We start from the raw sequence: 26,168 nt of genomic DNA on the forward strand, positions 1-26,168 counted from the left end.
AGTGCAGAAGGAAAAAAACGAGCCATTAAAAGAGGAAGGGTGATGTCTTGTACTTAGCTCCTCAGTCACAGTGGGCTTTTTCAAGTGATACTGCCAGTTTATGTTTATAAAACTGTTTTCCCTCAAAAAGGCTGAACTGTATTTGGTCTCCCTGACATAGCACAGCCAAGTTATATCTTCTCTTGGCTGAACATTTCACTAAAGTTAAAAGCAAGAACAGACCTAAACTCACATTTCATTTGATTTTGCCATATATTTGGAAACATTCATAATAGAACAACTCTGGTACAAGGATATATTGTAAATAAATTATTTCAAATGAGCATCCCTGGGCCTCCAAAGTAGTATTATTCATGATAGTGTCAGGGCAGAGTGGCTGTACTCAGGACGGCAAAACATGTTCCTTCCAGCCACAAAGCAAAAAATCACTTATCGCTGCAGTGATTAAACCATGGAGATAATTTAGTGGTTCATGATGATCATTAAATCTCACAGAATCATGAACATTAAGGAGGAAAACACTGTATCATTTCTCTGCTACCTCCTGTGTAGCTGTGAAAAGTGACAGATTGATGACCTACAGCAAATGTTGGCCAAAGGTGCTGTGTTGCATTCAACAGACTGCTGTTAATACTGTCTCAGCATGTCTGCATATACTTTTCAACGAAGTGAGTTTTAACTGTTGAGATTTTTTTCCCATTGCTTAACCTTTTGAACTTTAAAAATTTATAGTGTCTACTTACTAAAGTTTCTTGGATACAGTAGTATAACACAGAGACATTAACAAGCAGCATTTATTTATCCTCTGTCATCCTCTGCTATCCAGGAAGAGACTTAGAAAAAGGATTCTTCTTCCCAAAGATCCAATCAAGCTAAATTTAAAAGGCTAATGGATATTCCTGTTGTAATCAAGGCCTAAACATGTTGAGATCGAAGGGAACACTGGGGCATTGACTATTGTTTATTTCTCTAGCAGCATAAGCAAGCGCTCCCCACACACACATTTGTTCTCCCTGGAGGCCCCTGGCCTGTGACCTTATAACATCATCCAGGGTTTCTGACCAGACAGACAAGGCAAATAAGCACGCCAGGCGGGTGGTGGTGCTCTGTGTGCTCCTCCCTGTCTGGAAGGAGCAGCTGGTTCCGAACCCCACTCGGTGCTGAGTAGAGCTGCAGGCCCAGGGTTTCCAGAACCTCCAGTTTTTCAAAAGATGCTCCATACCACCATTTTTAAATGTCAGATAAAACACACCTGTGAAGCAAAGCAGTCCACAGGCTGCCACTTTGTGACCTTGGCCACCACTCATTCTCATCATCTATTGCTTTTACCGTCAAGTGTGAAACTTAAAAGTGGGTACCTCGTAAAACTTGCCAGGGAACTGTATATATTGGGTTAAATATCTGGTGTTTCTCTGTGAGGTTTCTTTAAATGACCAACCAGAGGCGCCATTATGTTATACCTCTTTTTATCTGTAACAGGAAAAGCATAAAGCAGTATATGCTCTTTTTTAATATATATATGATTTTGTTTTCAGCCTAGTGTCCAGCAGCTTCACAGCTAAAGCCTTAAAGACGGGCATATCTGATCTGTTGGCCCAACCACTCGGCGGAAGCTGCAGAGGAAATGGAACAAGAGTGAGTGGCCATCTGTAGTTAGTAAATATGGCTTTGTGGTCTGCACATTCCCCTTTGCCCGGGTCAGCTTTGTTGACTTTTCTCCAGTATTTTAAACTAACGGTTTGAGTAATGCTCTCAGGACAATAATCTTATTAGTATTTCAGATCTGTTGTGCTCACTTCATTCTACCTGAAGTGATATTTCCCCCATCAGACACTGCCTTATCACTTCTCCTGTTTGACAAGTCTGAAAGTGAAGTCACTCAGTCATGTCCAACTCTTTGTGACCCCATGGACTATAGTCTACCAGGCTTCTCCGTCCATGGAATTTTCCAGGCAAGAATACTGGAGTGGGTTGCCATTTCCCTCTCCATTGACAAGTCTAGGACTCACTCATTTTATGATTTAATTTTAAATTCCCCAAACCTATTTTTTCAGTGCCTAATTATGAAGGTTACTTGCAGTAGGCACGATTCTGCTGAGAAAATTTTAGATCTGGCATCTTTTCCTTCAAAGTTTACTTTCTAGAAGAGAAGTTTGCTGTGATATAATCAGTATGGACATGTGACACTGAAATGTCCCAGCTTGCTTTGAGGGTACATTTTGCTGCGTCATTTTAAAAGTCATCAAACCAAACTGATTTGAAAGAGTGCTAGCAACAGCTGAAATTAAAGTTCCTTCCATCCTTCCTTTTTTTTTTTTTTTGACATATGAAATCCATTAGAAAAGAACAACTACAGAGACACAGTGTGCTTTCTCCCATCCCGACCCTGTAAAGTACATAAAGATGAGGTTCCCTTTATTACACAGTACAACATGGGGAGGGTTTAGGACATACTGGGGCCCCAACCTTACATACTTGTATTGACTTTCTGCCAGGATAGTGTACCAGGGAGGTCATTTGCCTTACAGCAGAAGTGTATTTTTTATAAGAGATACCATGCATGATCCTGTGACACCAGTGAGCCAACTTACAAGAACGAGAAGAGTTAACCGGAACCACAGACATACATGCAGAGGCAGTGGCAAGAAGGCACAACAAATGCAGGCACTTATCTAGCACAAACCACAATCAGGCTTGTGAGAAGAGAGCTTTAATGTAGCTTGCTCACTGCTCTTAAGTTTCTCCACCCATCAGTTCTCAGAGCAATTACATCAGGCACATCAGACGGAGGTGGTGATCTAGTGGGAAGCTAAGGCTTCCTTTTGCATCTTGCTGCTTAGCAGTGGGTCTCTCTTCACTGATCTCAGCTCTGCAGGCAGATCTGGGATATGTAAAAGTTTTAGTTCTTTCTGCTCTGCATCAAGTTACTCCTTCTTACTGTTCAAGAGAAGCAGAAACCTTCTGGACCATCGAGGAGGTTTCCACTGTTGTCTGCTCAACTGTAGTGCTTTCTTGGAGGTGGAGGACGGTTCTTGATGGTCTTACACTTGGGGATGTGCCGCTCTGCCACCTTGGGAGCAAAGTGGCGGCTACAGTGAGGGCATTGAATATAATCTGGATTTTCTACAGGCAGGATGGGAGGCAGGTCTGAGGGGTTTCCACCTTTGGCAATCACCTGCTGGAACTCTCGAGCCTGACGGAGGGTACGGATGAAGGATTCATGCTTCTGTCTCCAGTTGCTCTTCCGAGGAGATTCAGCCTATAAGTTGAAGAAAGACTGATCATTTAACTTGGTATCTAGGTCATCCCCTTCCTGAGTCTCCGTTAGAATGATAGTAAGGAAGTTAAAAGGGTGTTAATACACAAGGTCAAAGAGAACAGAAAAGGAGCAACAATGATAACTGACTTGCCAGAGTGGAGACACTTAAACCCAAGGGCCTGCAAAGGCAGCTATCACTGAGAGGCAAGCCGGTTTTCCCTGAGAGGCTTACTGCTTGGAAATACAGGTAGTGGAAAGGGGGAGGTACAGGGCTGAGAATAGGCTGGCTCCAGGGCTCCTGTCCACCTTGCACATCCAAGTGCCCAGTACTTCCAACACCCTCTCTGGAGAAACTGAACCCAGACAGGTTTCAGACTCAGGATATCCAGGCATAATGGAGAACAACGTTAGTCTAGGAGCTGAAACGGGATTAAGGGCAAGTTGTACATGATGTATGGTGTCCCCCACCATCCTCCAGAGTACCAGGCACACTGGCACCCTCATAGGAGACAAGAGTTCTCTGGATGCATCAAGCAGTTGAGAGAGAAGTTGAAATGCTGACTCTGAGCAACCCCACTTAAAAGGCTCACTGTTTGATAATCCTAATATGAAAGCCCTCAGTTCAGTTCAGTTCAGTCGCTCAGTCGTGTCCGACTCTTTGCGACCCCATGAATCACAGCACGCCAGGCCTCCCTGTCCATCACTAACTCCTGCCCTACTTAAGCTTAAATATGAATGGACAGACAAGGATCACTAGACATTTGAGTAAAGCTCTGACTTTAAACTTTCCTGACTTCAGACTACACTACAAAGCTACAGTCATCAAGACAGTATGGTACTCAGAAAAACAAATTTAGACCAATGGTACAAGATAGAAAGCCCAGAGATAAACCCATGCACCTATGGGCACCTTATTTTTGACAAAGGACGCAAGAATATACAATGAGAAAAGACAGTCTTGTCGGTAAGTGGTGCTGGGAAAACAAGACAGCTACATGTAAAAAAATGAAATTAGAATACTTCCACCATACACAAAGATAAAATGGATTAAAGGTCTAAATGTAAGACCAGAAACTATAAAACTCAGAGAAAAAATAAGCAGAATACACTGACATAAATCACAGCAAGATCCTCTATGACCCACCTGGAGTAATGGAAATAAACAAAGGAGATCTAATTAAACTTAAAAGCTTTTGCACAGCAAAGGAAACTATAAACAAGATGAAAAGATAATCCCTCAGGATGGAAAAAAAATAGTTATAAATGAAGCAACTGACAAAGGATTAATCTCTAAAATATACAAGCAGCTGAGGCAGCTTAATATTAGAAAAATAAACAACTCAATCAAAAAATGGGTAGAAGACCTAAACAGACATTTCTCCAAAGAAGACATAACAGATGGCTAATAAACACATGAAAAATTTGCTCAACATTGCTTATTATTAGAGAAATGCAAATCAAAACTATAATATATCACTTCACACTGGTCAGAACACTCTATCTCTTCTCTGTTCAGTCATATCCAACTCTGCAACCCCATTAACTGTAGCCTACCAGGCTCCTCTGTCCATGGGATTTTCCAGGAAAGAATACTGAAGTGGATTGCCATTTCCTCCAGGGGATCTTTCCAACCCACAGATTGAACGCACGTCTCCTGCATTGACAGGCATATTCTTTACCACTGAGCTGCCTGGAAAGCCAGAATGGCCATCATCAAAAAAAAGTCTACAAACAATAAATGCTAGAGGAGGTGTGCAGAAAAGGGAATCCTCTTGTACTGTTGGTGGGAATGTAAATTGATACAGCCACTATGGAGAACAGTATGGAGATTTCTTTAAAAACTAGGAATAAAATTACCATATGACCCAGCAATCCCACTACTGGGCATATATCCTGAGAAAACCACAATTCTAAAAGACACATGTGTCCTAGTGTTCATTGCAGCACTATTTACAATGGCCAGACATCTAGGCAGGAAGCAACCTAGATGTCCATCAACAGATGAATGGATAAAGAAATTGTGGTACATATATGCAATGGAATATTTCTCTTCCATAAAAAGGAACAAATTTTGAGTCAGTTATAGTGAGGTGGATGAACCAGAGCCTGTTATACAGAATGAAGTAACTCAGAAAAACAAATATTGCATATTAACGCATATATATGGAATCTAGAAACATGGTACTGATGAACCTATTTGTAGTACAGCAGTAGAGACACAGACATAATGAACAGACCTGTGGACACAGCGGGGGAAGGAGAGGGTGGGACAAATGAGAGAGTAGCACTGAAACATACACGTTACCATATGTAAAACAGAGCCAGTGGGAATCTGCTGTAGGATGCAGGGAGCTCAGCCAGGTGCTCCGTGACAACCTGGCGGGGGTGGGATGAGGTGGGAGGTGTGAGGAAGGTTCAAGAGGTAGGCTGTGACCAATTCATGTTGACGCATGGCAGGAACCACCACAACACCGTAAAGCAGTGATCCTCCAATTAAAAACATTTTATTTAAAATCATAATATCAGCAAACGAGTATTAGAGATTTTGTCTATGAAATGAGAATATATATATTATGAAAAAGTAATGAGAAAACCAGAAGTAACTATTATAAATTAATACTGTGATAACTAAAAAACAGAACTGTTGTAAATAATGTCAGAAAAATTAGAATGGGAAAAAACAATTAAGATGGAAAGTAGAAAACATCAGAAAATTAAAAAGCCAATCTAGAAAATCCAACACCAACCAATAGGCGTTCCAAAAAACAGGACAAGGTGGAAATTATTAAATAAGACACTAAACATTCCTAGAAGTAAAGGTCCCTACCCTTGAGATTGAACAACAGACTGGTTCCAAATAGGAAAAGGAGTACATCAAGGTTGTATATTGTCACCCTGCTTATTTAACTTATATGCAGAGTACATCATGAGGAACGCTGGGCTGGAAGAAGCACAAGCTGGAATCAAGATTGCCGGGAGAAATATCAACAACCTCAGATATGCAGATGACACCACCCTTATGGCAGAAAGTGAAGAGGAACTCAAAAGCCTCTTGATGAAAGTGAAAGAGGAGAGTGAAAAGGTTGGCTTGAAGCTCAACATTCAGAAAACAAAGATCATGGCATCTGATCCCATCACTTCATGGGAAATAGATGGAAAAACAGTGGAAACAGTGTCAGACTTTATTTTTTTGGGCCCCGAAATCACTGTGGATGCTGATTGCAGCCATTAAATTACTCCTTGGAAGGAAAGTGATGACCAACCTAGACAGTATATTAAAAAGCAGAGACATTACTTTGCCAACAAAGGTCCGTCTAGTCAAGGCTATGGTTTTTCCAGTGGTCATGTATGGATGTGAGAGTTGGACTGTGAAGAAAGCTGAGCGCTGAAGAATTGATGCTTTTGAACTATGGAGCTGGAGAAGACTCTTGAGAGTCCCTTGGACTGCAAGAAGATCCAACCAGTCCATTCTAAAGGAGATCATTCCTGGGTGTTCACTGGAAGGACTGATGCTAAAGCTGAAACTCCAATACTTTGGCCACCTCATGCGACAAGTTGACTCACGGGAAAAGACTCTGATGCTGGGAGGGATTGGGGACAGGAGGAGAAGGGGACAACAGAGAATGAGATGGCTGGATGGCATCACCAACTCGATGGACATGAGTTTGAGTGAACTCCGGGAGTTGGTGATGGACAGGGAGGCCTGGCGTGCTGTGATTCATGGGGTCACAAAGAGTCGGACACGACTGAGCAACTGAACTGAACCCTTGAGATTGAAATGGCCTATGCACTACCCAACACAATCACTGTAGAATTTCAGATTAAAGAGAGAATCCTATAAACTTTAATAAAAATAAAAAATATATAGATTTCATATAATGGAGAAAGAAACAAAATGGCATCAGATTTCTCAACAGTAACACTAGATGCTAAAAGCTAGTGGGAAACTATCATAAAAGTTCTAACAAAATAATTTTCCACCTAGAATTCTCTACCTGGCCAATTCATCAGTCAAAAATAAGACTATTAGATAGTTATTTTCATTCATCCCATGACAAAAAAATATGCCTCCATTCACCTTTTTTAATAAGCTTCTCCAAAGCAAGGAGTCAAGCAAGAAAAAGGAAGACACAAGATGCTAGGAACAGAAGAGAAGCAAAGAGAAGATCCAAGACAACAGGTCTGCACCAGGCCTGGAGAAGAACCAGTCTCGCCTGGAGCAGGAAGAAAAAAATGGGAGGGAGGTTTCAGAATAAAAAAGTCAAATGGATAGACTATGAGAAGTGTTTCAGCAGTTACAAAAACATTAACAGGTGTCTGATGCTAGGAGGATCATTTAGGGGGGAAAAACATTTGAGACAGGTATGTAGGAAACCAAGCAAATTAAAATGAGTCAATTATTAACCCTGGGTACATGTGGGCAGGGGCAGATCCTATTCCCTGAGCAGTGAACAAAAGTTTATGTGATTATTATTATATAAATAGCTGACTGCTGGTTTAACCCAAAACTGTGATTTCACTACAATGTAAAGACAGAAGTGGGAGGAGAGGGGATATGAACCCACAGTGTCCATAAGTGGAGGTGAACAGATCATGTGCCAAACTGATAAATCAAGAAAATAAGTATATTTAGAAATACACATACCAGAAGAGTCATCTATCAGAACCGCCTGTGGGGGAGAGCTGAAAGCAAGAGAGGGATGAGGCAAGACTGCTGATCTGCACTACAGGTCACTTAGTAACATGATTTTTTAAAGGTATCCAACCATTAGATGAAAATAAAATTAAAAAGAAGGGGAACAAAGGTAAGTAGCTACTTGGTGATGAATATGGGAAGAGATGCTATCAAAGGGAAAGGAAGGATCCATCAGGAGAGTCTTACTAAAAGACAGGTAAGAGAATCGGTCTTAGAGATGGTATCCAGCAGCCTTTAGAATTGAATTAGGGGAAAGTTCCTCAACCATATGATACTTAACACTTTAATTCTTCATTGTATTGAAGTTCATTCAATTAACACTTATGAATCACAAAGCACGAAGATGTAGTCTCTTACGCTCAAATGCACGATGTACAGTAGAGAGACCAGAAGTATGAGTCTATCGGAAATTATGTGAACATTAATGGAGAGAAGAAAAATCATCCATTCTTGTGAGTACACAGAAGGAATGACAGACACAAACCACTCAGCTTGCAAAGGCACAAAGCTTTGGAATAAGACTCAGGACAGTCCGAGGAGGGGAGTGCATCTCAATCCAGATACTTTCTGCCTTCGTATCCTCAACACAACATGTTTCCTCAAACAAGTTTCCACAAAGCCAGGGCATCTGAACTCAGAAATCCAATTGTTTTGCTTCATTGCTATGGTATTTGGGAATTTAAGAAATACAAGATTCTTTTTGGCTCTGGCCAGAAATGAATCACTGTAGTGGGACAGAGAATTCCCCAGTGGATTATTGGGTTGACCAGAAAGAAAACAGGAAAGAACAGGAACCTGTGATCATATCATTATCTGCAAGAGCAAAATGTTAACTTCTCATTGGCAACAGGATTTCAGGAAGATCATCGATAAACAGAGAAACAACTTTCTTGTAATCATTCCCATACTAAAAGAAATAACTCTAACTGCAAAAAACATCTCTTAATAGCCATCACAGAAATGTGAGTTTTTAAAGGCCCCACAAATACACACATTAACTACAAAGTGCTAATGGACAAGAAATGCTAGCGCAGCAGTGGGGAGGAATACTGCTTTCATAGTTTAGAGACAGGGTTTTGAGATCATGTGGTCTAGGCTTTCCCACATTTTGGTCATTTGCATACCACTTTCACTTTATCCTCCTTACTATTTTTCTTTAAAGTCAGTATTCCTAGAAATCAAGGGTTTGTTATGGTTTACTTTCCTAATACACATTAAAATTACTAAAATAAAAAGTGTTTGTCAGCATGCCATATTTTGAGAAACACTTATTTACAATCCCGGTGGTAAAACCTTGACAAGGTATAACCAGACAATCCTCTCCCGATCTGACTGTCCAAATGTGCTTATGAAGTTCTCCCAAACGTATGGAAGTGTCTTGAAGTCACTTTTTACAAACTGGTTTTTCTGCAGCTAGGAATGTTCACCAAAAATAAAGTCCTCTATCCCAGAAAAAAAAATCACTCTTAGGCATATATCTGAAGAAAACCATAATTCAAAAAGATACACACACCGCAATGTTCACAGTGGTACTACTTAGAATAGTGAAGACATGGAAGCAACCTAAATGTCCAACAGAGGAGCAGATAAAGCTGCGGCACATATACACAATGGAATATTGCTCAGCCATAAAAGAAGAATGAAATAATGCCATCTGTGGCAATATGGATGGACCTAGAGACTGTCACACTGAATGACAAGAAAGCCAAATATCATATGATACCACTTATATGTTTTTAATGGTACAAATGAGCTTGTTTGCAGAACAGAAATAAGAGTCACGGATGTAGGGAACAGACTTGTGGTTGCCAAGGAGGAGTTGGGGCGGGTATAAATTGGGAGATTGAGATATACACACTGCTGTATATAAAATAGATAACTAATAAGGACCTGCTGTATAGCACTGGGAACTCAGTACTCTGCAATGACCTATATGGGGAAAGAATCTAAAAAAGAGTTATATATGTATAGAGATATCTATACCTATATATGACTGATTCACTTAGCTATACACCTGAAACTAACACAACATTGTAAATCAACTATACTCCAATAAAAATTATTTAAAAAATAAAGTCCTCCACCTTTAAGTTGTTTACACTCTAAACGGGGAGGAAAAAAATTCCAAACTTAATCGTGTGTTTCATGTATTTACTAAGAAGGTATATCAGAATTAGCCAAACTTGAAAAAGTAGATAAGAGTTCCAGGAGTGGTAACAAGTCCTAATTTGGGGTGATGGCAGAATATAGTATAAAGAATGAGGAATTTTGTCAGGGTAGTGAAATGCTTCATAATTTTTTTTTTATTTTTCATTCTCTTAAATTTTCTACAATAAGTGTTTATTACTTATATAATCAAAACGACATATTTTTTTAAGTCTACATTTTGGAGTCATTCTGACCCAGATTTATATGCTGCCATTTAAAGCTGTTTGTGATCTTAAAGCAAGTTAACCTGAGACTTGATTATTGAACTGATAAAATAATGAAATCTTCACAGGGCTGTAGTGAGGAACATATGAAAACCTCCCATCACTGTGACTGGCACACAGTAGTAATCAATAAATCAAATGTGAATTCTTTTTCCCTATAAGACACATGAAATCTTTCTAAAGAAAATGGATGAGGACATAACAGGCTCTTAAAAATGATTCCCACTCAAAGGCAAATCCATAAGGCCCTTGTTACCTTGACTGAAGCTGGACCCTTCCAGTTCAAGTACTGCTCTAGTTCTGTGCCCTTGGCCCGGGCCCTGGAGGAGTCAAACACTTTCCTCTTGGAACCCTGCATCCTGCAGCAGATGCTGGAGTGTCTTTCCAGCCTGAGCAAGAGAAACTTTCGGCCGCAGTGACCGCACTCGCCCAGTTCTGGCTCTTCAGTGGAAAAGCTGGAGCCTGAAGAGTCTGGTGCCCTGGGTGAGCTAGAATTGCTGCTGTATCTCTGCAAAGTGCTGAGCGGTGCTTCTGTAGCTTGAGAAAACTTCTCCTTCAGTGGCCCTGAGACTCGGTCTCGGATTTTGTTATTGCTTGCCACCAGTCTTTCCCTTTTGAGCTTCTGAATTCTATAATTAGAGAACTGGAATGGACTAGAATTCTCTTGAGATTGTCCCCACGTTTCGTCTTCTCCTGTGTGTCTGTTGAAGACCTCTTCAGACCCAAATGCTGGAGAGAAGATAGGTTTGTACGTGGCGATGCTATTATCTTTAACTCTCCTCCGAGAGAGCACCATTCTCTGTAGCTCTCTTTCTTCATTTTCCTCAGCCTGTTCCTTTCCCTTCTGGATCCTTCTGAGTTCCTCCTCCGTCTTCTTCAGCTTTTCCCTCAGAAGAGTCTCTTTTCTGCGGATTTCCTCCCCTAAGCTCTCCCCTGCAGCTTCTAATCTTTGGATTTGTATCCACTCCGTCCTGTTGGCATTTGCCATGACCCTTTGCTCCTGAGTGGCAGCAACTGAACCAACCATCGATGAATTCACCCAGTTCCTCGAACCAAAGCTACTGTACAAATACTCTCTTGGCTCAGGGGTTCTTGGAGAGGCGTTCTGGTCCCCATCAGTGCCAGCCTCACCTGTACAATGGGACTTCCGATGAAACACAGGTTTCAGAGGATATGCTCGGTCCACCCCCACTCGCTTCTTTGTCAAGGGGATGAATTCCTGGTCATTTGTTTTGGGATACCGGGACTGAGGGTCTGATGTGTAAAACAAACCCTTGGCTTGGCCCTGGGGATTGCTCCTTGAATCGTGTTGGCTCATTCCAGCACAGTGGGGATACGAACAGCTCTGGGCTTTAGTGCAGATGTTCCACTTGGGATGAGTGTAGAGATTATCCAGCATCAGTTCTTGGTTACTCAAAAGCTTCTGCTGGAAATTGTTCCTCGGGTGCCCTGTAGAGGACCGCTGGCAAGAGTCACCTTTTCTATAGGGGTCTTGCTTAGCTGAATGGAGCTCGGGAGTATCCCTTTTATTATGTGGGAGCATAACGCCCATAGGCAGAGGCAACACCAACTGGAGACCAGCCATTCAGGGCCTGGACTGAAGCCTAGGGGAGATTTAAACCAGACATATGTGAGAAGTATGTCTGAGGTTCACATCCACTGCTAAAGTATACCCGTTTCTACATCTGCCTACCCACATTTTCCCTTAGACTTTTTAGGGACACTGGTGCTGGGTCCACCAGAGTTTTCATTCAATAAGCATTTGGTGAATGCTTACTGTGTTCTGTGGGTGCTTATTAGGTCCTGAGGATAGAAAAAGGAGTGTGATATAGGCGTTCCTGCCACCTGCTGCTGCTGCTGCTAAGTCACTTCAGTCGTGTCCAACTCTGTGTGACCCCATAGACGGCAGCCCACCAGGCTCCCCCGTCCCTGGGATTCTCCAGGCAAGAACACTGGAGTGGGTTGCCATTTCCTTCTCCAATGTGTGAAAGTGAAAAGTGAAAGTGAATTCGCTCAGTCATGTCCGACCCTTAGCGACCCCACAGACTACAGCCAACCAGGCTCCTCCATCCATGGGATTTTCTAGGCAATAGTACTGGAGTGGCTTGCCATTGCCTTCTACCTTTCCTTTATATCACTACCAGCCTCTGCCATACAAAGTGATGCTCCCGCATACACAATAATACACTCCACAACACATGGAAAGAGCTATTGGATTGAAAGTCAGTTTTTAGGCCTGTGACACAGGACAAGCAGCTTCTCCTCGCTGGGGGTTCGCCCAGAGTTACAGGACTGGAATTTAGGGGCCGTAGGACTCTGAGTCCAGCCCCATCATTTTATAGACGAGAAAACTGCAGCCCACTGGTAAGTGACCGGCACAAAAACTCTCAGGGCTTCCCTCCTGCTAGAACCGTGCTTGATCCTAAAGAGCACAGAGCCGGTTCAGAGCATGCAGCAGGTGCCTGGCTGCCAAACCCTCACCCAAGGACCACACGATCCGGCCACCGCGGGTTTAGATCGGAACGCGGAAGTTGCGTTCTGTCCTGGAGGGTCACCAGGATCGTCCCCGACTTGTGACCGCTTCGGGGACAAGCCCCCGGCTCTTCAATCCGTTGGGCCTTTGGGAGATCGATGCGCGGACCCCATGCCTTCCCGCCCTTCCGCGTACCTGAAGCTCTTTTGGAGGCGGCTCCCGCTCAGGGGAAGCCGCAGGACTCAGGCTTCCTGACCACACGCCCTCCAGCAGCCGCCGGCCGCGCAGGCGCTCTCAGAGGGCGGCTGTTATTCCCGTTGCCTGGAGACGGGGTCACGTGCCCGCGCCCAGCCCCGCCCCGCCGCGACTTCCCCCCCGGAGGAGGGTGGCGTACGCAAGCGCAATCCGCGCACCCGGGGCCGCCGGGGCCGCGGGCGCGGTCCAGCAGGGTCACTAGACTGGGTGTCCCGCCAACTCTTCAGCTCCGTCCAGCCCTGCCCTTGGGGAACGTGGGTAGGGGGTGGGAGAGGCTCTTCTGGGGCTCCATCAAAGAGCTTGTATTTTTCTCAGAGCGATGCTCTCCGATCCTGGGGTGTGCCCTTCTCTGGCAAAAGACGGAGCGCCTAGATGCGCCTTCAGGTCATTCTGCAGCAAGATTCCGGTGTCGGCCCTCCTCTTAGCGGGAGTGGGCATGCTGATCGCCTTTCTTGGCACGCTCGGCTGCTTGGTACGGGCCCCAGGTACGGCTGTCGACTCTCTCCATGCTTTTTCTCGCACATAGTTTGGAGCTTGCGTCAGCTTTTAGCAACTCCGCTAGGTTTTGCTACGCACTCTTTCCGGGCAAGTTTTTGTAGCCAAACTCATTATTTTGATATAATGTTTTTCTCTTATGTGGTAACTCAGGCCCTGTCTTCTTAGGGCCCGAGAATGACTCAGACAAGTGTAATGATAATGAAGTTAACCACCAGATCCAAAATACTCAGTATAACCTGGTTTCAACCCTAAAGATATTCCATAACTTGTTAACATCAGAAGAGAGTTTATTTGTCTTCATACTTCAGTTCATTTGTGCAAGCTGTTTGAAACAGGCAGCTTACTCTTTTTCCCTTGTAACTACTTAAAAAGATTCATGCACATGGCAAATAATATAGACAGCGGTGGTTGGTGTTACTACTTCAACATGTCATATTGCAGCTTTTACATGTCATAAAGCAATGCCTTGGTGGTGCTCCAAAGCAGTCTTTTGATGCCCTGTTTTCTCTTCTAGTTTTCTCTCAACTGTCTTCTCTGTGTATGCATTTCCAGAGGTTTCTCACTCTTTTCAAGGTCCCAATTATCTCAGCATGGGGCTTGCCTGTCATCAGCTCCCAAAGCTCGCCTCTAGCCTGGCAGAATTTCCCAGGGTGCCTCCTTCCATCTTGACTTCTTTCCATCTTGTTTCTGAGGAAGAAAAATCTTTGTCTTTCCTTGAGTTCTCTTGACTTAGTTCCTTTCAGTACCTTCCAGGAATTGACTCACCATACCCATCCATCTTGCTAACTTCAAGTTGTATCCATCCACACACTCTTCTTTGGTTTTAAAATATGCTTAGCTTTAGGGAAAGCTTCCTTTCCCTTGACCTCACCTCTCACCTTAGGGTCCCAGTCCTTTCTCCTCTTGTCCACAAGACTTCTTAATAAAAAGCTTTACATTTGTTGCCCCCACTTCTGTGACTCTCCCTCATTGTCCGGTCCATTGTGGTCTGGTTTCTCTGTCTCTGCTTTGAACTGGCCAGGCTACCAGTGACCTTCCAATGACCCTAAAGACAAAAGCTGCTATTTCTTCAGCCTACTCATTTGACATTATTGATTTTTTCTCTCCGTTGGAACTCTCTTCTCACTTGCTTCTCTGTGCCTTCTTGGTGTCTTTTTTTCATGTCCTTGTTCCATCTTCTTTCATATTCTTGCATTTATATCTTTTCCTCACCTGCCTCCCAAATGTAGTTGTTCTCCAAAGCCCGCTTATTTCTCGTATAAATGCAGTTTCAGACATTCTCTTCCTTAATGATTTCAACCAAATGCTGGAATTTCAGTTCTCACCTGTGTTTCAATGGCATCTAGCTTAGTTCTGTCCCTTAGTTACAGACTCAAGTTTCCAAATGCCCACGTAGCACATGGACATGAATGTTCCTCAGATAGCTCAAAGTCAATATGACAGAAAACAAATTTGTGATTACCTATTTCCCAAGCCACTTCTCCAGTGTTCCCTCTCATGCTGAAACATCAGTCTTCTTCCACTCCCTGCTATGTGTCACCCCTTCGCTCTCACTGGTCAGCAGGCTCTGTTGAATTTATTCTGCAGTGTCTCTTATATATGTCCCTTCCTTTTCATTTCTCCTATCCTAGGTGAGTTTCTTCTTTCCTTCTCACTGGGACGGCACCACTCTCCTAACTGCTATACGTCTGCTTCTTTTGGCTGTTCTGAGTCTTCATTGTGGTGTGTAGGAGCTTCTCTAGTTATGATGTGTGGGTTTTAGTTTCCTGACTGGTGATCGAATGTGCACTGAAAGGTTAACCAGTGGACCTCCCAGGAAAGTCCCTATCCTAAATCTTAAATACATCTGACCCTGTCATTCTGCTACCCAATGGCTTCTTCTTTACCTACAGGATAAAGGTGAAACATGTCTTGCCTCCCCAGAGTCAACCCTAGCTGTGTTTTAGGGCTACCTGGAAAGCAGTTTTTCTGGAGGTAAGGCTTGGGTATCAGTCTTTTGTAAACTTGCCCCCAAAGTCCTAATGTACAGCCAGGATTGTTATATACCCAGTAGTATATACTCGGTAATACACACTCAGGGTCCAGCCCCATCTGATTACGCATACTCTCTTACCTCAGTGGCCTTACTCCAACTCCATGTGCTGGAAGGTAGTAGAACATAGCATTCAGTACAGAGTAGGCTGTGTACTCAGACTGCTTGGAACTAAATTCCAGCTCCATCACCTACTCTTTGTGGTTGTGTAACCTTGGGTAATATGCTGTTTCCTCCAAGAACGCTTTCCCAGTCTTGCCAGCCAGAAGGAATCTGTCTGCTCCTTTGTGTTCTCATAATATTTTTTGTCATGGGGCTGGCTCGTGATGAGCTCTCAATGGCTGTTCATGGAACTGAATTTTCATGTTGTGCATTGCATTGTCATCATTTGCATGCATATTTGTCCCTTAAGCGAAATAAAAAAGCTCCTTAAGGACAAAGATTACATACCATCCATCTTTGTATATCCTACAGTGTGTATACAGGTAGGTACTGAATAGTTTAATGCTACAGAGAAGCTAGGTTTTTTAAAAATAAATTTTAAAGAAATAACATCAACCACTCTGTTCAGCATTATTTTCAAATATTGCCTAGCATGGCAATTCAATCCAGTTTCCAAGTCCACTGCCACCCCCACACCAGCACTGAGGTCATATGACTCTCCAGGATCTGGACCCTCACTTTGTAGTGGGGAACTAATGGAATAATGAATCTCCATGGCCTGCAAATCCATCTCACCTTGCCAAGTCTGTCAACCTGGCATACATATGGAGTCTTATGGAGGGATGTAAGGTACACCGCACTCCAAAGGGCAACAGTAAGCACCACAGTTTACTTTCATTCACATTCTTTACATATATATATATATATATATAATTTTGTTTGTTTATTTTTGACTGTGCTAGGTCTTCACTGTTGTGCTCAGGCTTTCTCTAGTTATGGCAAGTGAGGGCTACTGTCTGTTGCAGTGCAAGGGCTTCTCATTGAGGTGGCCTCCCTTGTTGCAGAGCACAGGCTCTAGGCACTTGACCTTCAGCAGTTACAGCATGTAGGCTCAGTAGTTGTGGCTCTCAGGCTCTAGAGCCCAGGCTCAGTAGTTGTGGCATATGGAGTTGGTTGCTCTGTGGCACGTGAGATCTTCCTGGACCAGGGATCAAACCCAAGTCCCCTGCGCTAGCAGGCAGATTCTTATCCACTGCGCCACCAAGGAAGCCCCATATGCATTCTTAATCATAGGATATCTGGATATAAATGCCTGCAAGGTGACGTTTGGGTTTCCCTTGTGGCTCAGACAGTAAAAAGTCTGCCTCCAATGCAGGAGACCTGGGTTCAATCCTGGGTGGAGAAGATCCCCTGGAGAAGGAAATGACAACCTACTCCAGTATTCTTCCCTGGAGAATTCCATGAACAGAGGATCCTGGTGGGCTACAGTCCATGGGGTCACAAAGAGTCAGACACGACTGAGTGACTGATACACACGAGATGACCCTACTTTTAACAATCATCACCCACAACTGCCCTTGACAATTCCCTTCTCCCTGAAGAAATTCATGCAGCTTGGTCACTTGACTTAGGTTGACTGATTCCGTTGTGATTCTGGAGCTCTAGGTTGTTTTGTTTGTGCTTGTGATTGGTTGCTTTAGATAAGCATTGTTTAGTTTTCTTAGTAAGGTAGACTCTGGTGGGCAGCTTCCAGAATCACAGTGGGAGAAATAACCTTGCGTGCGACCTCCTATACTCTTGTCGCTGCTGCTACCAATTCCAAACTTAGGCATGACCCAGAATTGGAGGAGAACTGAGGAAAAGGGCAGAAAATTTTTATGTCTTCTATTTAATTTTTTTGTTTATGATGTTTAGTGTTTGTCGTCCGTCTCTGTCTCCAGAATGTAAGCTCCTCCAATCCAGGGATCCTTTCTTTTCGTTAATGTGTGTCAAGCACCCAGAACTGTGCCTGGCACACAGAGGCTCTCAGTAACTATTTACAGAATGATTGGATTTATTTCAAGTGTTTCTTGGTCTTCGTCCTTCTCCCCAGGAGAAACTTTAAAAAAACAAAAAAAAGAGGTGCGCTTAGTGACCAAGGTAGGATGAGGACTCGGTCTGTAGAGTCGTGGCCGAGACCCTGGACAGATCCTCCCCAACCCGAGGCTCGGACGCTCCTAGACACGCGTCTCCCGAAGTCCCACCCTCTAGGCGGGCTCTGGGCTGCGCGCGCTGTGCCTGATTGGCTGGTGGAGGTGATGGACAGGAGAGGAGGCGAAGGGGGAGCCGCCTTCTAAGCTTCCGGGCGCGGCGGTTACGCGGCTGAGGGGTGACTGTTGGCCTGGTGGTCTGCCGGGTAGTCCCTAACGCTTTAGAGGACAACAAGGAGGGTGAGCCTGGGACAGGGATCCGGGGCGTGCCCGTGAGTTCGATTAGCTCTAAAATTTAATAGGAGGAGGTACTGGCGGCAGCGTGGAAGGCAGGTCTGTGGGAAGAGGGAAGGATGGAGAGGGAGCGGGACCGCGGGTGGGTGTAGGGAGGTAATTGGATAAACAGGTAATTGCCCCAAAAGAGGCCTCTGTGGGCAATCGCGACCCGAAGCTCCCTTGCAGGTGTCTTCCTGTTACTTCAGACACCCGCGTTTACACGTATCCGAAGTACGGCACCTTAAGGTCAGGGAGAGGTCGCAGTGGTTAAGGATGTAGTGGTATGGATGTGATGACCCTTTCTGCCTAAGGATTGGGGGCCCTGGAGTAGGATAATGAGTCCTTTACTTTTCTGCTATCCTGGTCTCTGACAGATTTGAGCATGAGCATGGCAGAAGGGGATACCCTGATATCAGTGGATTATGAAATTTTTGGAAAGGTGCAAGGAGTGTTTTTCCGCAAGTACACTCAGGTATGTGGCCTACCTACGTTATCAGCATGGGAACAAGAGACATGTTGCTGAAAAATATGCTTTGGAGAAGCTGGCTCTTTGGTAGCTGAATGGCAACGAGGTGGTTTGTGGAAGAATAGATATGAAAATGCTTTGCAATGGGTAAACTACAACGCAAATGGAAGCTTTTCTCTCTGTGTGCGTGCATGCTCAGTCGTGTACGACTCTGCAGCTCCACGGACTATATAGCCTGCCAGGCTCTTCTGTCCATGGGATTTTCCCAGTGGGAATACTAGAGTGGGTTGCCATTTCCTCCTCCAGGGAATCTTCTCCACCCAGGTCTTTTGCATTGGCAGGTGGATTCTTTTACCACCTGGGAATCCCTACTGGAGCATCATCAAAACAAATCACAATTCTTATAGGAAAGTTGACACTGATCAAAGAGATGACATTTAAATGACTATGTAATTTATGTAACTGCTTTCTCTGTAGCTGTTGCATTTTCTTCAGACCTTTTTTCTCTTCATCCCTCTCCCATTCCCCTACTTAATTCCTTAATTCTGCTCATTTTAGGTTTTAAAGAACAAGTACCTTTTCCAGGGGAGGACTTCCCAGGTGGCTCAGTGGTAAAGAATCTGCCTGCCAATGCAGGAGACTTGAGTTCTATCTATCCCTAGGTCAGAAAGATCCCTTGGGGATCCCTTGGAGAAGGAAATGGCAACCCACTCCAATATTCTTGTCAGGGAAATCCCATGGACAGAGGAGCCTGGAGGGCTACAGTCCAAGGTGTCACAAAGAATTGGAAACGACTTGGCGACTAAGCAACAATACCTTTTCCAGGTGAAGCTTTCCTAATGAAAATACTTTATTCATTCCAGGGTAAGTAATAGTAACACTTCTGGTATTACTATGACATATTAGTAATTGAGGGGATGAACAGACTATTGACAGCCTCTGCCTTAACTTCACTAATCTTCCCTAATGACAGAGATGAAATCTTAATTTGCTTTCTGTCTTCCATAGGAGAGTATCAGGCTATTGCCTTCCCAGTGTATCTCCAACCCCAAAGATAATGAGTTAAGACTGCAGAACTTGCCAAAGCCACTTAACAGTTCAAACCTGAATCTTTGAAATGTGAATGTTAAGTGTCACTACCTCTTTTTCCAATGATCTGCAAATCAGTTCCTCCTGTTCCCTGCTCATATATGAAGTGCCTGTTGGAAGAAAAGAATTACTGAAAGTCATAGCAAGAGCTGTGTTCCAGATAGCTTTGCCTCCAGTTATGTAGGGTAGGCTTCCCTGATAGCTCGGTTGGTAAAGAATCCACCTGCAATGCAGGAGACCCCGTTTCGATTCCTGGGTCGGGAAGACCCCCTGGAGAAGGGATAGGCTACCCAGTCCAGTATTTTAGGGCTTCCCTTGTGTCTCAGTTAGTAAAGAATCCGCCTGCAATGCGGGAGACCTGGGTTCGATCCCTGGGTTGGGAAGATCCCCTGGAGAAGGGAAAGGCTACCCACTCCAATATTCTGGCCTGGAGAATTCCATGGACTGTATAGTCCATGGGGTCACAAAGAGTCAGACACAACTGAGCAACTTTCACTTTCATGTAGGGTAAGTTCCTGTGGCTTAATGAATGGATTAAAAATTAATGAAGATTAATTAAAGTTGTTGAGGGAAAAGGAGCAGATGGCAGGAGAGCCCATCTTTATAGCACCTCCCACCCCTCAGTGTAGAGAGAATAAAAGAATACAGAAAAACAATTTTTAAATCTTTATTTGGCTGTGGTGGGTCTTTTAGTTGTGGCTCACAGGATCTTCATTGAGTCCTGCAGATCTTTTGTAGTTGAGCAAGGACTCCCTAGTTGGGGTTGGGGGGGGTCGTGTGTCTTAGTAGCTCTGGGGCATGTAGGAAATTAGTCTTATTCAAATCCATTCTCTGTATTCGTTTTTAATGCTTCAGTCTACAACCCTTAATCATGCTGTAGATATCTCTTATTTTTCTTCATTCCTTAATTTCCTCCATATCCTTCAAACTGTTATTTGACCGAAGTCTCTTTTGTTCATTATGCAAACATGTCTTTGCTTTGAACATAACTGATTTGATGAATACTTCAGTTCCTCATCAAACATACTTTTGCTCTGCATAACATTTTCTTTGGCCAACTCCAGCAGTTTCCCATATTTACTAGATCACTAGTCCAGCATTTGGACATGCAGTCATGTTAACTCCCATTTTCTTTTGTAATCCAACTCCTTCTATTTAGATAGAATGTAACAAGCAATAACTTTTATAAATCCCTAGTTGGAAATTTTACAAAAATAAAATTGCCTCTGAAACATTGCTACTTTCCCCCAATTTTCAGTTATTTCACAGTTAATGCTTTATAGGAAAGAACAATAAAAAGCCTAAGAAAAGAGCAGTTACAATGATTAGATGTTTTTCCTAAGCTTATTCAACATTAAAGTCCTTGTGATTATTTAGACAGAAGAAAGTCAAGTGAAAACAATAGTTAATGTGGTCTTATGAAATGTAGGTATTCAGAGGCTGATCACAAGCAACATTTTCCTTCTCTCAGAGGATGAGAGGAAGTCGGCTTTGAATGCAAGGTAAAGACCTTGGATTAGACAGTTTCTCTGCAGTGAGAACAATGGAATGGTTTGCCCAGGAAATTGCGAAATACTTTCTAATGATCTTTAAAGATATAATGGACACTTGATCATCTGGGTTTGTTTTGGTATGGTCTTGGCTAAAGAGAAACAGAAGGATCAGATAACTATGCTTTTTTCTATTTAATATATCTATTAGATTCTTGATTAGGAGAAAGAAAATGAACAAGATATAGTCTAGTAGTCAGCCTTAGAGAATCATTTTGAAAACATCTGATTTGGTCTTAAATCTTTAGTACTTAATCAGATTGACTACAGAGTGAAAAATTCTGGTGCCTGGGTTTTATAGGGTGGAAGAAGGAAATGGAGTCAAGTGGTCAACACTTCATGTTAAGATCAGCAATGAGATTCTCCTTGCTGTAGTTGTTTTGACTGTTCTGGACAATATCAAATTAGTTTCAGTGGCTTGATTGTAGGCCAAGGTTCTGGCAAGAGATTGTAGTCTCGCTTTGTTTTGTTCAGTCTCACTGGATTTCTCTTTCTTGTCTTTTTCTTTCCCTTAGGCTGAGGGTAAAAAGCTTGGATTGGTAGGCTGGGTGCAGAACACTGACCAGGGCACAGTGCAAGGACAATTGCAAGGGCCCACCTCCAAAGTTCGTCATATGCAGGAATGGCTTGAGAAAAAAGGAAGTCCCAAATCACACATCGACAGAGCAAGCTTCCACAATGAGAAGGTCATCGTAAAGCTGGACTACGCAGATTTCCAAATTGTGAAATAATGGTCAGCATTTAAATTTTCCAAGATACTTAGCAGTTTTGTTTTTTATTGTTAATAGAGATAAAACTATTCTGTGTTCGATATTAGAATTTGTCAGTAAGTTATTTTAGCATCAGTTACTTGATGGTTACTGTGTATTGTATGTGTGATGAAATAATTATAACTATACCCAATTCTAATCAATAAAAACAGAACCTTCTGTGTAAGATAACTTATTTTCTTTTTGATGAACTTCATGTTGGGCAAAATAAGAGGCATTTACTCTGTGAACATCTTTGGGAAGAGAATTTTGAGGTAACTTAAGTCTGAAAGAAAAAGCAGTTACTTTTAATCATTTCTTTTTAATAGTTTCCATGAAATTTTCTTCAGGAAATTGTACCTAATAAGAACAAAAATCCTGGGACTCCCCTGGTGGTCCAGTGGCTAAGACAGTGAGCTCTCAATGCTGGGGCCCTGGGTTTGATACCTGGTTGGGGAACTAGATCCCACATGCCACAACTAAGACCTTGTGCAGCCAAATAAATAAATAAAAATAAATATTTTTTAAAAAAGAACAAAAATCCTAAAGTTCAATTTGTTAGCTATTCATATGATATCTGGGTTTCCCTGTTGGCTCGATAGTAAAGAACCCGCCTACCAATGCAGGAAACCCCAGGTTCAATCCCTGGGTCAGGAAGATCCCCTGGAGGGGGAAAAGGCAACCCACTCCAGTATTCTTGCCTGGAGAATCTCATGGACAGAGGAGCCTGGCGGGCTATTACAGTCCATGGGGTCACAAAGAGACACGACTGAGCACAGCACATACATAAATGATATCTTGGACTAATTGTTTTACGTTTTCTGGAGTTTCTGCTGTCATTTCTGTCCTCCAGGTAAGGAATTCACATAAACTGATGCTATGTGTTAAATTTACCCACCCCCCACCCCTTCCAAATCACATGTTGAAGTCCTCTCAATACCTCAGTATGCGACTACATTTGGAGAGAGGGCCTTCATAGAGGTAATTAAGGTTAAGTGGGGTCATTAGGGTGGGCCCTAATCCAATACACGCTGCTGCTGCTGCTAAGTCACTTCAGTCATGTCCGACTCTGTGCAACCCCATAGACGGCAGCCCATCAGGCTCCCCCATCCCTGGGATTCTCCAGGCAAGAACACTGCAATGGGTTGCCATTTCCTTCTCCAATGCATGAAAGTGAAAAGTGAAAGTCAAGTCCTCAGTCGTGTCCGAGTCTTTGCGACTCCGTGGACTGCAGCCTACCAGGCTCCTCTGTCCATGGGATTTTCCAGGCAAGAGTACTGGTGTGGGTTGCCATTGCCTGCTCCGCCAATACACCCTAGTGTCCTTATATGAGGAAATTTTGACACAGGTGTATGTGCACAGAGGAAAGAACTTGTGAAGACAGAAGAAGAAGATAGCAATTTACCAGTCAAGGAGAGAGGCCTTATCATCATTCATCATTTCAATACTTTGACCTTCAAGTTTCTAGCCTCCAGACCTGGGACAAGATACGTTTCTGTTGTTGAAGCTGCCCAGTCTGGTATTTTGTTATGGCAGCCTTAACAAACTAATTCAAGCACTAAGCATTTTCCCTCATCAGACTTAGATTATCTATCTCCTGATTTGGTTTTGTCAGCCATTAAAAAAGTGTATATCAAATGCTTACTGGGTTTGACACATTGGTCATAAATTCCAATCTTTAAAAATACAACATTTTGGACTACCCTGGTGAGTGAGAGGTTGGGAGGCCACTTGCTAGTGCAGGGGACACAGGTTTGATCCCTGCTCCAGGAAGATCTCACCTCCCACAGCCCAACTACTGAGCCCTCTAGAGCCTGTGCTCCACACCAAGAGAAGCCACCACAATGAGAAGCCCGTGCACCTCAAACTAGAGAGTAGCCCCAACTCACCACAACTAGAGAAAGCCAGCACAGCAAAAAATAAAAATATTTTTAAATAAAAATACTCAATGAAAATAAGACAAAGAAATAACTGAAGGTTGGTCGGCAATTTCCAAAACACCTAATCTCACAGTAATGCTGTGTAAACGACCAGTAACGCTGAAGAAGCTGCAGTTGAATGGGTCTATGAAGACCTACAAAACCTTTTAGAACTAATACCCAAAAAAGATGTCCTTTTCATTATAGGGGACTGGAATGCAAAAATAGGAAGTCAAGAAATACCTGGAGTAACAGGCAAATTTGGCCTTGGAGCACGAAATGAAGCAGGGCAAAGGCTAATAGAGTTTTGCCAAGAGAACGCACTGGTCATAGCAAACACCCTCTTCCAACAACATAAAAGAAGACTCTACACATGGACATCACCAGATGGTCAACACCAAAATCAGACTGATTATATTCTTTGCAGCCAAAGATGGAGAAGCTCTATACAGTCAGCCAAAACAAGACCAAGAGCTGACTATGGCTCAGATCATGAACTCCTTACTGCCAAATTCAGACTTAAATTGAAGAAAGTGGGGAAAACTACTAGCCCATTCAGGTATGACCTAAATCAAATCCCTTACAATTATACAGTGGCAGGGACAAATAGATTCAAGGGACTAGATCTGATAGAGTGCCTAAAGAACTATGGACGGAGGTTCGTGATATTGTACAGGAGACAGGGATCAAGACCATCAACAAGAAAAAGAAATGCAAAAAAGCAAAATGGCTGTCTGAGGAGGCCTTAAAAATAGCTGTGAAAAGAAGAGAAGCGAAAAGCAAAGGAGAAAAGGAAAGATATATTCATTTGAATGCAGAGTTCCAAAGAATAGCAAGGAGAGGTAAGAAAGCCTTCCTCAGTGATCAATGCAAAGAAATAGAAAAAACAAAAGAATGTGAAAGACTAGAGATCTCGTCAAGAAAACTGGAGATACCAAGGGAAATTTTCATGCAAAGATGGGCTCAATAAAGGACAGAAATGGTATGGACCTAGTAGAAGCAGAAGATATTAAGAAGAGGTGGCAAGAATACACAGAAGAACTATACAAAAAGGATCTTCACGACCCAGATAATCATGATGGTGTGATCACTCACCTACAGCCAGACATCCTGGAATATGAAGTCAAATGGGCCTTAGGAAGCATCACTACGAACACAGCTAGTGGAGGTGATGGAATTCCAGTTGAGCTATTTCAAATCCTGAAAGATGATGCTGTGAAAGTGCTGCACTCAATATGCCAGCGAATTTGGAAAACTCAGCAGTGGCCACAGGACTGGAAAAGGTCAGTCTTCATTCTGATCACAAGAAGGCAATGCCAAAGAATGCTCAAACTACAGTACAATTGCACTCATCTCACACTCTAGTAAAGTCATGCTCAAAATTCTCCAAGCCAGGCTTCAGTAATACGTGAACAGTGACCTTCCAGATGTTCAAGCTGGATTTAGAAAAGGCAGAGGAACCAAAGATCAAATTGCCAACATCCGTTGGATCATTGAAAAAGTAAGAGAGTTCCAGGAAAACATCTATTTCTGCTTCATTGACTATGCCAAGGCCTTTGACTGTGTGGATCACAATAAACTGTGGAACATTCTGAAAGAGATGGGAATACCAGACCACCTGACCTGCCTCCTGAGAAACCTGTATGCAGGTTGGGAAGCAACAGTTAGAACTGGATGTGGGACAACAAACTGGTTCCAAATAGGAAAAGGAGCACGTCACGGTTGTATATTGTCACCCTGCTTATTTAACTTATATGCAGAGTACATCATGAGGAACGCTGGGCTGGAAGAAGCACAGGCTGGAATCAAGATTGCCGGGAGAAATCTCCATAACCTCAGATATGCAGATGACGCCACCCTTATGGCAGAAAGTGAAGAGGAACTCAAAAGCCTCTTGATGAAAGTGAAAGAGGAGAGTGAAAAGGTTGGCTTGAAGCTCAACATTCAGAAAACTAAGATCATGGCATCTGGTCCCATCACTTCATGGGAAATAGATGGGGAAACAGTGGAAACAGTGTCAGACTTTATTTTGGGGGGCTCTAAAATCACTGTGGATGCTGATTGCAGCCATGAAATTAAAAGATGCTTACTCCTTGGAAGGAAAGTTATGACCAACCTAGATAGCATATTAAAAAGCAGAGACATTACTTTGCAAACCAAGGTCTGTCTAGTCAAGGCTATGGGTTTTTCCAGTGGTCATGTATGGATGTGAGAGTTGGACTGTGAAGAAAGCTGAGCGCCGAATAATTGATGCTTTTGAACTGTGGTGCTGGAGAAGACTCTTGAGAGTCCCTTGGACTGCAAGGAGATCCAACCAGTCCATTCTAAAGGAGGTCCATCCT

At 43.1% G+C, this 26,168-nt stretch overlaps 2 protein-coding genes across 6 annotated transcripts; one reads left to right on the forward strand and one right to left on the reverse strand.

Annotated features, from left to right (window-relative positions):
* Positions 1–3: 3 nt before the first annotated feature.
* On the reverse strand, positions 4–13,195 carry ZC2HC1C (zinc finger C2HC-type containing 1C). Its single transcript, XM_055435558.2, has 3 exons — positions 13,056–13,195; positions 10,644–11,991; positions 4–3,259 (listed from the first exon to the last, which is right to left on the reverse strand). The coding sequence occupies exons 2-3, from the start codon at positions 11,970–11,972 to the stop codon at positions 2,996–2,998; spliced, it is 1,593 nt and encodes a 530-aa protein (XP_055291533.2). The 5' UTR covers positions 11,973–11,991; positions 13,056–13,195; the 3' UTR covers positions 4–2,995.
* A 70-nt stretch (positions 13,196–13,265) lies between these two features.
* ACYP1 (acylphosphatase 1) lies at positions 13,266–22,099 on the forward strand. 5 transcript variants are annotated; one of them, XM_055435561.2, is made up of 5 exons: positions 13,266–13,600; positions 18,428–18,525; positions 19,078–19,130; positions 19,248–19,383; positions 21,674–21,811. In XM_055435561.2, exons 1-4 carry the CDS (start codon positions 13,435–13,437, stop codon positions 19,357–19,359), a joined length of 429 nt encoding a protein of 142 aa, XP_055291536.1. In that variant the 5' UTR covers positions 13,266–13,434; the 3' UTR covers positions 19,360–19,383; positions 21,674–21,811. The 5 variants fall into 5 exon arrangements, with proteins under 5 accessions (XP_055291536.1, XP_055291534.1, XP_088695558.1 ...); XM_088839432.1 differs by lacking the exons at positions 19,078–19,130; positions 19,248–19,383 and adding an exon at positions 15,506–15,587 and having other exon boundaries at positions 13,463–13,600; positions 21,674–22,099; XM_055435559.2 differs by lacking the exons at positions 19,078–19,130; positions 19,248–19,383 and having other exon boundaries at positions 13,291–13,600; positions 21,674–22,099.
* The last annotated feature ends 4,069 nt before the right edge of the window (positions 22,100–26,168 follow it).

The sequence above is a fragment of the Moschus berezovskii genome, chromosome 9 (assembly GCF_049115385.1).
Source record: "Moschus berezovskii isolate FMDL1 chromosome 9, NW_MosBer_1.0, whole genome shotgun sequence".
Lineage (NCBI taxonomy): Eukaryota > Metazoa > Chordata > Mammalia > Artiodactyla > Moschidae > Moschus > Moschus berezovskii.